General features: G+C 37.8%; 2 protein-coding genes across 9 annotated transcripts in view; one reads left to right on the top strand and one right to left on the bottom strand.

The window, feature by feature from the left end:
* fnbp1l (formin binding protein 1-like) overlaps nucleotides 1–10,619 on the top strand; it is a 47,676-nt gene extending 37,057 nt beyond the window's left edge. Inside the window, exons 6-15 of one of the 4 annotated variants that reach the window (XM_066643659.1) lie at nucleotides 820–924; nucleotides 1,123–1,251; nucleotides 1,385–1,531; nucleotides 2,735–2,938; nucleotides 3,497–3,649; nucleotides 5,112–5,221; nucleotides 5,354–5,486; nucleotides 6,563–6,660; nucleotides 6,873–7,015; nucleotides 7,675–10,619. In XM_066643659.1, coding sequence (XP_066499756.1) covers nucleotides 820–924; nucleotides 1,123–1,251; nucleotides 1,385–1,531; nucleotides 2,735–2,938; nucleotides 3,497–3,649; nucleotides 5,112–5,221; nucleotides 5,354–5,486; nucleotides 6,563–6,660; nucleotides 6,873–7,015; nucleotides 7,675–7,853 — 1,401 coding nt within the window. In that variant the 3' untranslated portion in view covers nucleotides 7,854–10,619. The remainder of the gene's footprint in view (nucleotides 1–819; nucleotides 925–1,122; nucleotides 1,252–1,384; nucleotides 1,532–2,734; nucleotides 2,939–3,496; nucleotides 3,650–5,111; nucleotides 5,222–5,353; nucleotides 5,487–6,562; nucleotides 6,661–6,872; nucleotides 7,016–7,674) is intronic. The other 3 variants (XM_066643658.1, XM_066643657.1, XM_066643656.1) reach the window with 3 other exon arrangements.
* Nucleotides 10,620–12,881: 2,262 nt separating this feature from the next.
* Nucleotides 12,882–13,916, bottom strand: part of bcar3 (BCAR3 adaptor protein, NSP family member) — a 103,189-nt gene continuing 102,154 nt past the window's right edge. For all 5 annotated transcript variants that reach the window (XM_066643408.1, XM_066643407.1, XM_066643409.1 and 2 more), the window contains one exon: nucleotides 12,882–13,807. In XM_066643408.1, coding sequence (XP_066499505.1) covers nucleotides 13,632–13,807 — 176 coding nt within the window. In that variant the 3' untranslated portion in view covers nucleotides 12,882–13,631. The remainder of the gene's footprint in view (nucleotides 13,808–13,916) is intronic.

Here is a 13,916-nt window from a genome sequence, read left to right as displayed (position 1 = left end):
TTCTCCAAGTGCTAGACTAGTAAGATTCTGCCATAAAGAACCTCAATGTAACTTTTAAAGATGCACATTCTTTTTAAACTGACTAATTTGAGGGGGAGCACATTTTGGCTTTGTTCTCTCAGGGGTTATAGGATGGTCCTCCTTCTCCTCATCATGCTTGCCAATTCAGGCGTCTGTTAACTGGCATAACAGTTCCCAGCAGTTGGCATTCTCCAAATGCATTAAGCTGGCATTGTAAGCAGTCAACAGATTAAAAAGAGGCAGAGGTTGGCTTCATGTATCTCAAAGGAAGTAGGTGCTTATTTCACCCTCCCAGCTTGGTGCCATGGTGTGACTGAGGGAATTATAGCTAACGGGTGGAATTGGCAGTGACAAAAAAGAAAACAAAAACTGGCTAATATCAGTGTTGATGAGTCAGCCATTATGCAAACACTGAACAAGAATAGTATACATGTTAAAATAACAAGGAGAAAGCCAAGCAGAAGTAATTCCTTCTGAATGTTGTCAGCCCAGTTACTGAAAACACAGGTTCTCTTTTATTCTACAAAATTAATGAGTATGTAGGGGGTTGTGTGCAAGTGTATTTGTTTTATTTCATGCTCTTTATATGTTTTTTATAGTTAAATAAAGACCTAACCAAAATTATATTACCTATTTGCAAATAATCTTGAAGGGTTCACAAACATTCTGTGGCCATTTTACATGTCTTTTACATTGCAGCGAGCTGCCAGCAGATTATAATTCACTGAATGGTTGCTTCATGTGGGACCAGCTCATGTTTCATATCGAGCTAAGCTTCTATTCTTGTTCTTATGGCAGAGCAAGAAAAAGTTTGAGCGAGAATGCAGAGAAGCAGAGAAGTCCCAGATAATGTTCGAGAGATTAGACAATGATATCAACGCCACAAAATCAGAGGTCGAAAAGGTAGGTTCTGGCATCCCCCCCTTGCTCCTGACTACTGCTGCTTTAGTGATACAAAATCTGTATCCCATAAATCCTGTTCCTAAAATTTTTTTGACCTTTCCCCACTTTCACTCCAATCACATTTGGTAAGCCAGTTTTTATTTAACTTTCTACTCGATATATATTCACTAGGTTATGTGCTACCTTTTTCTTTTTTAGGCCAAGTCCCAGCTATATTTGAGAACCCACATGGCTGATGAGAGTAAGAATGAGTATGCTGCTCAGTTGCAGACCTTTAACGCTGAGCAGTGGAAGCACTTCAATGCGGCTATCCCACAAATATTTAAGGTGAGTTTTCATTTCACATTTATATTGGTGTATTGTCTGTTTTTGGCTAAATGTATTAATTAATTCTCATTGTAATGCAACTACCTCTTGTATTTTGCATGTAATATAATGTGTGGAGTTGTATGTTTTTCAGAATTTACAGGACATGGATGAACGTCGGACGGTGAAGTTGGGGGAAACGTATCGGAGCTTTGCTGAGGTGGAGAGAAAAGTCATACCCATCATTTCCAAGTGTCTGGAGGGCATGGTGACTGCTGCCAAAAATGTGGATGAGCGCAAGGTGAGTAAAGATACAAAAACATTATCTTGATATTTTGGGTTGGCATTAGCACAAGGGTAATAAATAATTTATGGTATGCTTTTCTCCGAGTTGACAGCAAATCAATTATTGCTGTATTTATACGGCATATATCATTAAAACTTGCATATATTATATATAACCTCTGTGCAAGGCTCTTGAGAAGAGTATCTTTCAGCCTTTTTGGTCTTAGCCAGTGTAATCTGATAAACATTGACAGAAATCATCGTAACTGTCAGTGCTTAAGCAACCTTCCAATGATTCTTCATAAGAGATTCAGTATAGCATCCTCTGTTTTCCTAATGCTTTCTTGACACGTTGCAGTGTAGGCCTTTATTTTTGTTTGTTTGTTTATTAATTGGTATATTTCCTATTATTCTGGGACCTGTGGCTATACAGGTCCCTAAGGTGGTGTATGAATCTGATCGAGGCTTTTCCAGAGTGTAAGCCACATTCTCTGTATACATGCATTTTTCAGAGGATCTGACCATCTGGGGTCTGTTCATCTCATGTCACAACATCTGGCAAAGCCTATGATTCATAATATGAAAAATGTGATTCATATCCACTCTCAGCTTATGAACTGATTAATATTTAGCATGAATGTGATGCACGTGAATAACAGGAATAATGTTGTTTATGATGTTTATCGGCAATAGTTTAATAACTTTTTTTTTTTTTTTTAACTCTTGTGTTCAGAGGAGGTTATCTATTCATTTTACTTACATTTCAGTCAAAATGACAAAGTAAAAATACTGAGAATAAAGAAGAGAACATGTATAACAGAAAATGACACTAGCTTACAATGCAGAGTATAGTATTCATTTTGTTCCAATTTTCCTCTAATGCACTCTACTGCCACTAACATTTACCCATATTGTCTTCAAAAAGTTTAAAAGGGGTTGCAACTGTGTCTTCCCAACAAGAGCTATTATTTCTTAAATGTGTTACAGTTGGTAACCTCAGAACAGTGCTAAAATTTCCCTAGAAAACTACCCCAACACAGCTTAAGAAAGAAAGATATCTGAATACGTAAATGCTTTATTTTCTATTCAAGCAAATGTGTATATAAGGGGTTTTAAATCAAATGGAAAGTTAATTCAGTGATGAAAAAAAATAAATAATTTTAAGTACTGGTTTAAACAAACTTGAAAACCTGTTTAACTTTGTGTCGTTTTACTACAGGACTCCTCAATCGTAGTAGAGTCATTTAAGTCAGGATTCGAACCCCCCGGAGACTTCCCATTTGAGGACTTCAGTCAGAACATCCAGCGCACAGGATCAGACGGCACCATTGGAACTCCGAAAAACGACGGAAGCAGACCTGACCCCAAACATGCAATCGGAAAGGCCAAGAACAAGCTGTGGCTCTTTGGGAAAAAACCTAAAGTAAGGCTTGCATGTACACTACATACACTTGTACTTTCTCCTACACAGACTCTATTTTATATAGGTGTCGTTTGTAAGTGTTAGCTATTTGTAGCGCGCTGTTTGCATTCCTGGGATAATTATTATTATCCCCTCCCCCCATCCCCTTTTTAAATAATCAAGTTCTCGTCTTTAAATATTATAAAGCACCTTCTTTCTGAATAGGTTATATAATCCTTCAAGCCAGCGCAAGACTTTGACCTGCAAGAGTTGTAAAAGCATTTAACATGCAGTTAATCTGTAACATTCTATTTATGGGCTTACACTTCAAACTGGCAAGCTACCAAGGCATTACACGTGCAGGTTTTTCTTTCATTTGATATGACTTCTGGACCATAGTTTCCTCTCTGTTCATAAGGTGTGCCCTTTTTACAGTCCGTGTTTGTAGATTTGCTGCATTTCATACTTGTTTTTAGCACTGGATTTAGTAATGGGGAAACCCCAAATGAGCGCATTGGTGTTTTTTTTTTGTTATTGACTTTTTTGATTTTTAAATTTTTATTTTTTTTGTTGCCCCAGCTCCCTCCATCCATTCCTCCCCCACCCCTCCCTAGTTTCCCCCATACTCATTTTCAGTCTCCTAAGTTCCCCTCTGAGCGGATAGCTCAGTGTCTGAATGAAATGAGAAAGGTAAAGTCCAAGATCCCGTCTTTCCGGGGTTCGAAGAGAGGGGTAAGAGCTTGCTGAAGTGTGTGCGTGTGTTTTGCAGTGATTTTAGTTACTTTCTAATCTAATCTTTCAGACAAAGGACTGTTTTCAAAAAGAACAAATTTCAGTGAATCTCCATTAAATGAGTCTTTTCAGTCAGTATAATACAGTTATAAGTGCTGGTCTTGGAACAGTTCTTGTCTATATCAGTACAGGAACTGATACTACACCAGTGCTTAAAGCTTTAAAGGCTAAGCACCAGTTATATGAAAGTGTCAAACAAATAATTGTAACAGAATTAGTTTTTCACCTACCTCAGATATACTCGATTAGCAGAGATCTGTCCAAATGTAGCTTGTTTTGTTGAAAACTGAAGCTATGAGGTTAACATTGCTAGCACTAGAGATCCATCATTGCAAAAAAATTTTCTATGTGATTTGTTTGGGTTGAGAGAAGTTTTAATGAAGATTTTAAATAATTTAGGTGGCTTAAATTTAAGTGTGTTGGCAATGTTAAGTCTGATAAATGTAGCAAATTTCAACAGCAGACATAGTCTTGCTTACCGACTACATCTGAGTAGTTATGTAAATAATAATTTCTAAAAAAAACACATTCGGTGAACCCTTCATACTGACACCCAACCAGATATGGGTCTTACAGGCACTAAAAATGATCAGCCAGATTGTGTACACACTTGCAGTTAACCGCTAACAACATAAATATCACCATGATTTTCTGCTCAGCTCTGCACTTGCGTTATTTTTCAAGGTCCCAACCTGTGCCGCCCTGCTAAGGAATAAGTGAATGGTGTCCCTTCATGATACTGATGAGGTCAATTGTGGTCTGTCACCTGGCGAGTGTTTGTTGATTACGATTAAAACACTAACAGTGTTGCTGTGTTAACCGCCTTTGTTAACCTTTTTGTTCTCACCCACGGAAGCTTTTAGTCAGTCTAATTTTCCAGACCTCAGCCGAGGCCTGTTTTATCAGCATGACAAGTGCTGTCCATATCTAAAGCTTTTAAAGCCAGAGTATTGTTCCGTTCTGATGAGCCACTTGTGTGTTTGTGTTTGTTTGTGAATGCTGTGGTCTTAGCCATGCCATGCCTGTTGACTTGTTGAGTCTAGGTCCTAGAGTCGATCCAGTTTTAGGACATTTCTCCCTATTAAAAAGTAAGAGAAAGCACATTCCCTCTTCTTGTTATCAAGGTGTCCTACTTAAAGTTTTTTTTTCTGGATTAATTTTTGATAATAATCTGTGTAATACTGTGTTTCTGATATGGTCACAGTTTCCATCCATGCTAATTTTAATCTTACCAAACAGATTATGTTGTTCTTTAAAATTACTTCAGCCCATTGAACTCTGGGAAGGACATCTCTTGTAGAATCTGTTTTTCTTTTCATAGAGCTCACAGTGACTATAGCTGCGTGAAGGTGTCTGTACACAAGTTGAAACATGTTGGCAACTAACGGCTGTGTCTTTCTAGGCCCCAAACCTGGAGGATCTTAGCCACCTCCCCCCAGAACAAAGACGCAAGAAACTACAGCAGAGGATTGACGAGCTCAGCAGAGAACTTCAAAAAGAAATGGACCAAAGGTAGACCCTCAGAAAAATTATATATTTAGACTTACCAGTTTCTAGTTACTGATATGTGTTTAATCATTTTTTTGACCGTGTTGCTGTTGATACTTTGTGAGGGAATTTTCTTTGTAAATATTCGTCTCACAGAGATGCACTAAACAAAATGAAGGACGTTTATGAGAAGAACCCTCAGATGGGTGACCCCGGAAGTCTCCAGCCCAAGATCTCAGAAACCATATGCAACATGGAGAAGCTGCGCTCTGAGATCCACAAAAATGAGGTAACCTCCCTAGTGAAGCGCCCCATTGTTATGGTCATATAAGGAAATGCAGCCCCCAAAGGCACATCTGGTGAAAAGAAATGTAGTACGGCATTGGGTAGCACTGTTCATTGGTGACACCTTGTGGGGAAAAGGACACAGTGCATTTCCAAAATTAGACTATTTAAAGGGTAAAATGAGCTGTTTTGTTTTTAAGTAATTTGGAATAGATTTCTTTCCATGATTTCTGACATGTTTGAAAAATGTACAGATGTCAATGCAATGCTAAAAACACTTGTAGCCATCTCAAACCCTGAATGGTGTATACATCTCTCATCCATAACTTTTACAGTGCATCTTTTTTTTCTACACACACTGTTCATTCTCTCAGCTCCACAGACAACTGTAGTTCTTCTGTTACAGACTGTAGTCCATCTGTGGCTGGTCCTTCTTTTAGAGACAGTAACCCATCTGTTGCTGCAGTGCATTGTGACTGTAGTACTTCATCAGTGGTCACTGGATGCTGCCAACAGGACCCTTTTGGCTGGATACTTTTTTGGTGGACACTCAGTCCAGTTTGACACTGAGGTGCTTAAAATTCCAGTGCTGAAAATGATCCACCAGCCAAAATATACCTGCTCTCTGATGGTCCTGTGGGGTCCTGACCATTGTAAACAGGGTCGAAGGTTGCAAACAATTTATGCAGAGCAAAAGGTGAACTACAATCTTAACTGTATGTTCAGTTGGGGGCGTGAAAATGGACATTAGTGTAGAAACGATCAATTTTAAAGCAGTGGTGTATTCTATCAAATTTTATATAAAAATACATTGTGGGAAGCCACATAAGTTGATGCCACTATCTGAGTTTATTTAAAGTTAAGTATGTGTTTAGGAAGAGGGTTTTTAAAGCTAAATTGATGAGCAATGCCTTCTGTTATGGGTTTGTCATTTAATGCATTTATAAGCATTCTTGGAGTCACTAAACATGGACTGAAATAGATAATTGTGCAATTTAACAATTTAAGTATTCTGTTAATTAAATTACACTGTGTTTTTATTTTATTGTTAATTCTCAATTCTCTCTCCCTCTCCCTCAGACATGGCTGGCAGAAGTGGAGGGAGGCAAGCAGAGTACCCGTAGTGACAGAAGGTCCAGCACAGACGTGAATCATCATGCACCTCATGGCAGAGAAAGGTTGCTGTTAAATGATTTTGGTGTCCATTCTGACAAAATCATATTATGGTAAAATAATCTGATCTCCTGTCAGTGGTTGTTTGAAACCCTGTCCTGTAATTCATCCACATCAGAATGTAAAACAGCAACATGCCTTCAGTTTAAAACCAATTTCAGTCCAAATCTTTATAGATGGAGTATACATTTTGCAATTTTTTTTGTGTGTTTTGTAGCCCTGAGGGCAGCTACACAGATGATCACAGTCAGGAGCATCGCTCACCCCCACAGCCTGACCCACACGAATTTGATGACGAGTTTGATGATGATGATCCTCTTCCTGTTATCGGGCACTGTAAAGCACTCTACTCTTTTGATGGTATGAATTTGTACCTGTTAGGAATAATAAAGATTTGTCCCTCATCTCTGTATTCTTAAGTCCTATTCAAATAGGCTAAGTTTTCTAAAAAAATAAAACAGGAAAATTGATGTTGAATCAGTGAAAAAAATAAAAAACAGAATTATAAAAAGTATCTTGGTAGCACTGACTCCTGATCGTTATTCAACAATAAATTTTGTTAAATTGACCAGAATTATTTGGACTGCAGGTTAATATAAATAAACATTGTGATTATTATGATTTAAAATAATTATATTCAATGTATTTAGAACCAGTTTTGTGTATCTTTTACACACAAGTTATTTTTAAAGGCCCTGAGCTCCAAACAGAACCAGAGACTTAAGTGTGTAACCTCTTTTCTGCATTCTTAGTGTTAAAATAAAACACTTTGAACTATTTGAATGTTTCTGTGTTTTTAAATGGGTAAAAAGCCACAATAATGAAATTATGAGAACAGCAGCTCAGTGAAGTGTGTTGATAAAGCAAGACTGGAGTTGAAATCTCAGCTGTACTCTGGAAATACCTTCCTGTGTAAAATAAACCATATCTGAAATGTACTTCTGTACTGCTATAATGTGATTATTCCCAGAGTCCAAGAGAAATCTTAATTACATTAACATGTGTGTGATTTCTCACAGGCTCTAACGAGGGTACATTGGTTATGAAGGAAGACGAGGTGTTGTATGTTATTGAGGAGGACAAAGGAGATGGCTGGACGAGAGTCCGAAAGCAGAGTGGAGAGGAGGGTTACGTGCCAACATCCTATGTGGAGATCACAATGGAGAAACATAGCAAAGGTGCGGTCACCTACATTTGAATACTAATGGCATGGTGACCTGTAAGGAAATCACGAATGAGAACATGTGCATGTAGACTGTTGATGCTTGCAGCACAACTCCCTAAATGGTTCACTGTGTGAGTCCATGGACATAACTATATGTGTGCACACATACATTCCTGAAGTGACTACTCTGTCTACTCTCTGACTACTTTGACTCGGCTGTAAAAAAAAAAAAAATGAGGCATTCCCAGTTTGGATGGGTTTTTCTCAGTGGCTGATGAGTTTCCTCTTACAAATTTACTGTATTTTTATTGTCCTTTTAATGTACATAAGTGTCAAGCACACTTTTTAATTTGTCTGTTTATTCTTCATGGATATTTTGAGCAAAGAGATTAAGTGAGAGCATTTCTCATTTTTCCCCGTAACGATTTGTCATCAACCTTCATTTTGAAGTGGGTTCTCATTCCCCTACAAATACTGTGGGATAAAAAGTCTAACAGGATACCAGTAATGTTTTCTACCACCCCCAATCCATGTAAAGTTCTTTCTTAGTTCTTTTATTTAGCTAGTGCCTATATGTTGATCTGCTTTTTTAAGTAGGTCTCATCTTGTTGGCAGTGGTGCTTGTTATTTATGATGCCACCTTGCCTTTTTTGCTCTGACTTGCTCATCAGCTTGTAGAGGTCACAAAGCATTGAACAGCTAAGGAGGTGGCATTGGAATGGTCATATAAACATAAAATGATTTTCTTGTATATGCAGCTTACATTAAACCAGCTTGAGGCATATTCAGATTCTCTGACAATTCTGCCACCATGGTTAATGGGAGCATTTGTTAAATTAAATCATTATTATAATATTCTTAAGTTAATATAAGTGATTTCTCATTATAAGCTCACAAGAACAAAATTAGTACCATTTTTATCACCAGTGCTTACATAATCAGGAAAGAAATGCCTAAGCCTTTATCCTATTGTAGCACACTTTTTTTTTTTTTAAGAACTGTGTCCATATTTAATCCAGTGTTCAATCATCTGTTTCATCATTCCACCTGCCTCTTCAAAACAGAACACTGGGATTATGGTTTTGTGGCTTTTCTGATCAGTCACATGGCCCCTGTGTTTCATCATGTCTGTTGAATTATTCACATACAGACACCCTGCAGTTACCATCCTGAAATATGGTGATATCAGAGCTGTTTCCTGATTAGATATCAAGCCCAGGAAAAGTGGGTTAAAACGTAAAGAATTTTAAGGCAATTAAATCCTTAACAGTGTGTCAGAGATGAATAATTTATTTCTTGCGAGTAAACCTCTGAATAATTCTACTCAAATCTCTTGGTGACTGGTCAACGCCTCTGTCTTGTATTGGTGTATATGACTTAATGCTCTTTCCTCTCTCTGTGGCTGCAGGTTCCTGAGTGGATGAGTGAGGGCTCAGTGGTGTTGGTGGAGGGGACATGCTGCTTTGGGTCTATTAGTAGGTAGTGCAGGGGATTTAGGACTAATCAGAAAACCGATAGAGAGAGGAACAGCAAGGGGACAAACGTAGATGGGACAGGATGCATGTCTTGCATGCTGACACTCTCTTTGCCATTTAACATCATTCCATTGCAGCTGAAGCTTTTCGAGATAAGTGCGGTGAAGGGGTGGAGGGAGGAATCAAAAGCATGAAAGGAAGATAAAACCCTTAGCTGATGCATTGATCCTGAAAGTTTGCTTGGCACTAACATTCAGCCTTGTTGCAGTCCATTCCAATGTTGTCATGGGAACGTACATTAGCCTGCACCATCCCATTTTACCACCTTAACATGCATGAGACAAACTTGTCACTGTGTCCCTGAGGGCTGAAAAATTAGCCACTCATGGGATGTAACCACTTCAGCCTGTTTACTTCTAATCCCTTCTCACCCTACTTACGTGCTGTCTTGTCTATTTTGTGTGCATTTTTGAGTTTTTTTTTTTATTTTTCCCCATGTCATCTACATTCCCGGGTGCATCCGTCATGAATGTTGAATCCTTGTTATGCCACCATTGGAGCATGAACGAACCAGAGTAGAAGCAGGGTGGGACAACAGTAGCCATGGCAACCCAAAAAATCCCAAGTGGCAGCCCCATCTCAGAGTGTACTGTGGATCGGTGGAGCCTGATGCAGTATTTCCTCACACCAGCAGGGGGGGCCACATTATCATTTGCAGATGGACCAAAAACGGGACCTGTGATGACCCTCTGAAATTCACTCAGCATTCCAGCTTTCAACTTTTCTTTCCAACAGACACACTTCAGTCTCAGCTCACGATTTCACATATGCTTGAACATGAGGGCCTCGTAATCAGGCTCCAAAATGTACATCTTTCAATATTTGTGAATGTGATTTGATGCATATATGAAAACGGATGTGTATGCATAATGTGTATACATATGTATATACTTAGTTAGTTTTATTACTGAATTGTAAGTATTAACAACTTTTATTTCATACTGAATGTGTTTTTATCGTGTCATTTTATAGGGTTTTTAACCGAGCGAATGGATCATGCCGTTATCTTTTTGTAATCATTGCCTTTTTTTTTTGTGTTGTTTTGTTTTTGTCTGAACACTACTCTGTATCAGACCCTGGTCTTAACCAATGCACTTTTTACCCTATTACATTTGAATTTGAACTTCCATGAGCAAATGAAAGAGTGAATGAATGATGTTAGCTCTGACTGCAACCTCATATAAATTTATTGTACATTGGTGACCACTATGTTCTGGGTTGGTTTGATCAAGAGCAAACAAGAAATAAATACTGAAGTCGCTTTGTCCCAGTTCTTGTCTCTTTCTTTATGTGCACACTTTTAATAGAGCCCTTAAAGGCTAATCACCAGCTATATGGAAGTGTCAAACAAATAAATACAGTGGAATTTGAGTTCCTAACTTGTGTTTATTGATAGTCAGAAAACATGTTATTTCTTACTAATTCAAGGAATAAGGTTTAAAAGACCGTTGGTCCCCACCCCCCACGGTGTTCGGAAACTCTAATAGGCGTCTTGCCTGTGACGTAGATGGTGGACAACGACTCTAGAAGTTGCACTTAATTTAATGCAAAATGACGAAAAGGTGTGTTGTTTTTGGCTGCAATCATTCAATGTACAGTGGGACATCTGTGCACAAATGGCCCAAAGATCCCAAAATATCCAGAAAATGGACTAAATTTGTCAACTTTAAACGGGCACTTTGGAAAGGACCATCCGCTCACTCCGTTATCTGTAGCTCATTTCACTGGCGCTGTTCCAACAATATGGGCATGTAAGGACACCAACGAAAGGTGTTCAAGAGCCTCTGTAACATGGAGGTAAACAGGGTAAGGACACTCACTTCGCCTGTTTTAGTTGGTGTTAGTTAACGTTAGCTTGACTTGCTAAACTCGGTGGCTCAGATTATACTCGGCTACGTAGCTGCATTACGGAGGTTTATAGTGTCGGATGAATTCGATTCGATCACATTTACAAGAATAACGGTACCTCTAAATTTGAGTTTAGCTTATTGCTAGTCTATTGTCATGAATAATGTTGGTTATTTAGCTAGATACTGTCATAACAGTCAGTCATAACGGTGTTTTACCGCGGCGTTGTTCAGCTGTTGTCCACCAGTGACGTCACGGTTGCGTTCAAGAATTTCCGTAGCGAGCTCGGGTTTTTCTGTCAATTTAATAAAATTGTCAGTTTTAAAGCAAATTAAGCAGCTATTTTCATTTTAATTCATACTTATATATGTCAGTAACTAAAATAATGTCAAATATTCATGGTCCATTAACTGGTGCTTAGCCTTTAAGTATTTTGCATGAATAGCTCACCATTAGGCTTCCAGCTAATCTCTGGATTAGAAGCCTAATGGTGATTTTGAGTTTGCCAGAAATTCTGATTGAAAAATTTGATGAAATTAACAAAAATGTGCCTCATCACATTTTTTGTAAGAGGCACAATGCAAAAGCTCACAATCGGATTTTCTTCCTAGAAGTAAAAATACATCTTGATAGTTTTTTGAGGAAAGCCACTGATGTAGTGTAATTTTAATAATGGTGGCTGTTTTTTACATACTATGAAAACATAAGAATGGCTATGTATTACAATAAAGTTGACTGGTTCTTTGCCTTGAATGTGAGGCCCCTAATAGGGCTTAGTGTGAGTTTTTTTTATTTTATTTATTTAAATATGACGTTTTAAAAGTCAGGTTAATTTGTTAAAAAAAAAAAGCCCCCACCTCTTGGACATTATTTTGAGAGACTTGTCTCTAAATAATGTCATTGAGAACAATATTGTCTCTGCCCTGTAGATGGCAGCAGTACAGCATTTTTTCACTCCATTTACATTCATTTTTAAGACTGGTGGAAATGGTGTATTTTGTATGAGCTGGTTGTTGGCTTTTTAAATTGATTACGAAGTGCGTTAAGAATACAACTAAGATCACTATTATTATTTCCACAATCAGTAACTGCATGAAGAAAATTAACTTGATACATTCATGACAAAAATGTTACTTAAAAAATAAACATAGCACACTTTTAATGTCTTACAGGCTCCCTACGTAAAATCTGAGAAGAGCAATTGTTTGTGGCTTTCTTTTTCTGAGATGATTTTGAAAATATATCCTTCCAACAATAAACACAAATTAACATTTGAGCCTTTTTAAACCTGTTCAGGATGATTTCTAGGCAACTTGGTGAATATCAAAGGCTAGACTATTTTGATAAACTACTTAATTTAGTTGCAAAATCCACATTATATACTATGTACACATACCCCTTGACATACGCAGATACAAATGGCCCTATGGTTATTGATCATGAAAAGGCATTTTAGAAAGCTAGAGTTTATTGTTGTTTTAAATGCTTTTTCATGTTTGAATCATACTAATGTATTAATCCACAGGGTTGGGGGCACAGATGTTGTTCTGCTTGTGATTCTATGCACTCAATTGTTAGCTATAATTTTAAGGTAGATATATAATGTATTTTTTTTAATAATTTAAACATTCCTAGTCTGAATACAAAAAAAATAACCAAAACCATTTTATTTATTGAGTTAAAGATTTTATTTAGACATTTATCTATACACATCTTGCATGAGCATTTCTTATAAAGATATTAAAACTGTAGGACTATTTACATGTCAATGACCATTAGGAATAAAATATATAACACAGACTAGCATTCACATGCTTAGCATTGTAAGGAATATTTACACCATTTTCCATGTATGAATTTCTGATACATGGATGAATTTGTGACTAGATACGTTTATTGCAGACCTTCTAGACATCTTTTAATGTACAAACCTTACACATTCATATTGGAACACTTTCAAAATACCCATCCGAACAGTACCTTCATAGTCCTCCAAAACCCCGTCCATGTGCCTTCTTCATTTCTCCTCCTCTCATTACCTGGCTTTTTAAATATCACCGGAATGTGCCAGTTATGGCTAGTGATGAGTACATTCTGTTCAACACCAAAATGCCATGAAGCTCTTCTCACTGTGTTCTTATCATTTTTTGATACTTCATTTCTTTGTCCATCTGATGATGATGTCTCTGAAGCCCATAGGGCAAGAAAATATTCTTATGAGCTGAGCGTCTTCACAAGAGGATTTATTATGGATTCTGTGTTTGCAACAGGATTAAATCTTATATACAATGTCAGCTGAAGATGTATAGTACCCAGGCACTTTTGAAAGGGCCTGTTCCTTCCAATGCCAGATTTTAGACCCTGGTGTACCATCTTCTCTGTGTGGTGCTTATGCACAGCTCTTTGAGCCAACAGGAGTTCACCTTCCTCAGAGTTCAGTGTGTTTGACAGGTGGCTCTAGTTTTCTGGACAGTGCAGTCAGAATGAGTTTGAATTTGTCATATCGCTCCGTCTGGCTCACGGCGGCCCCTCGGCTGCCCCACAGTAGACGGAGCTGGAAGTCTGTCCTCAGGATCTCCAACATGTCCTCATTAGGACGGAAGTCTACAGAAAACAAATGCAGAAAAACATCAAGTTGTTGAACGCTATCTTTGTTTGAAGTCATTTGTCTAGCAGAGTAGAGAAAGTAAAACCGGAAATCCAGAAGTTACTT

This window comes from Hoplias malabaricus, chromosome 14 (assembly GCF_029633855.1).
Source record: "Hoplias malabaricus isolate fHopMal1 chromosome 14, fHopMal1.hap1, whole genome shotgun sequence".
NCBI lineage: Eukaryota > Metazoa > Chordata > Actinopteri > Characiformes > Erythrinidae > Hoplias > Hoplias malabaricus.
Note: the sequence above shows the minus strand (reverse complement) of the source record. Positions and strands in the feature narration are given on the sequence as shown.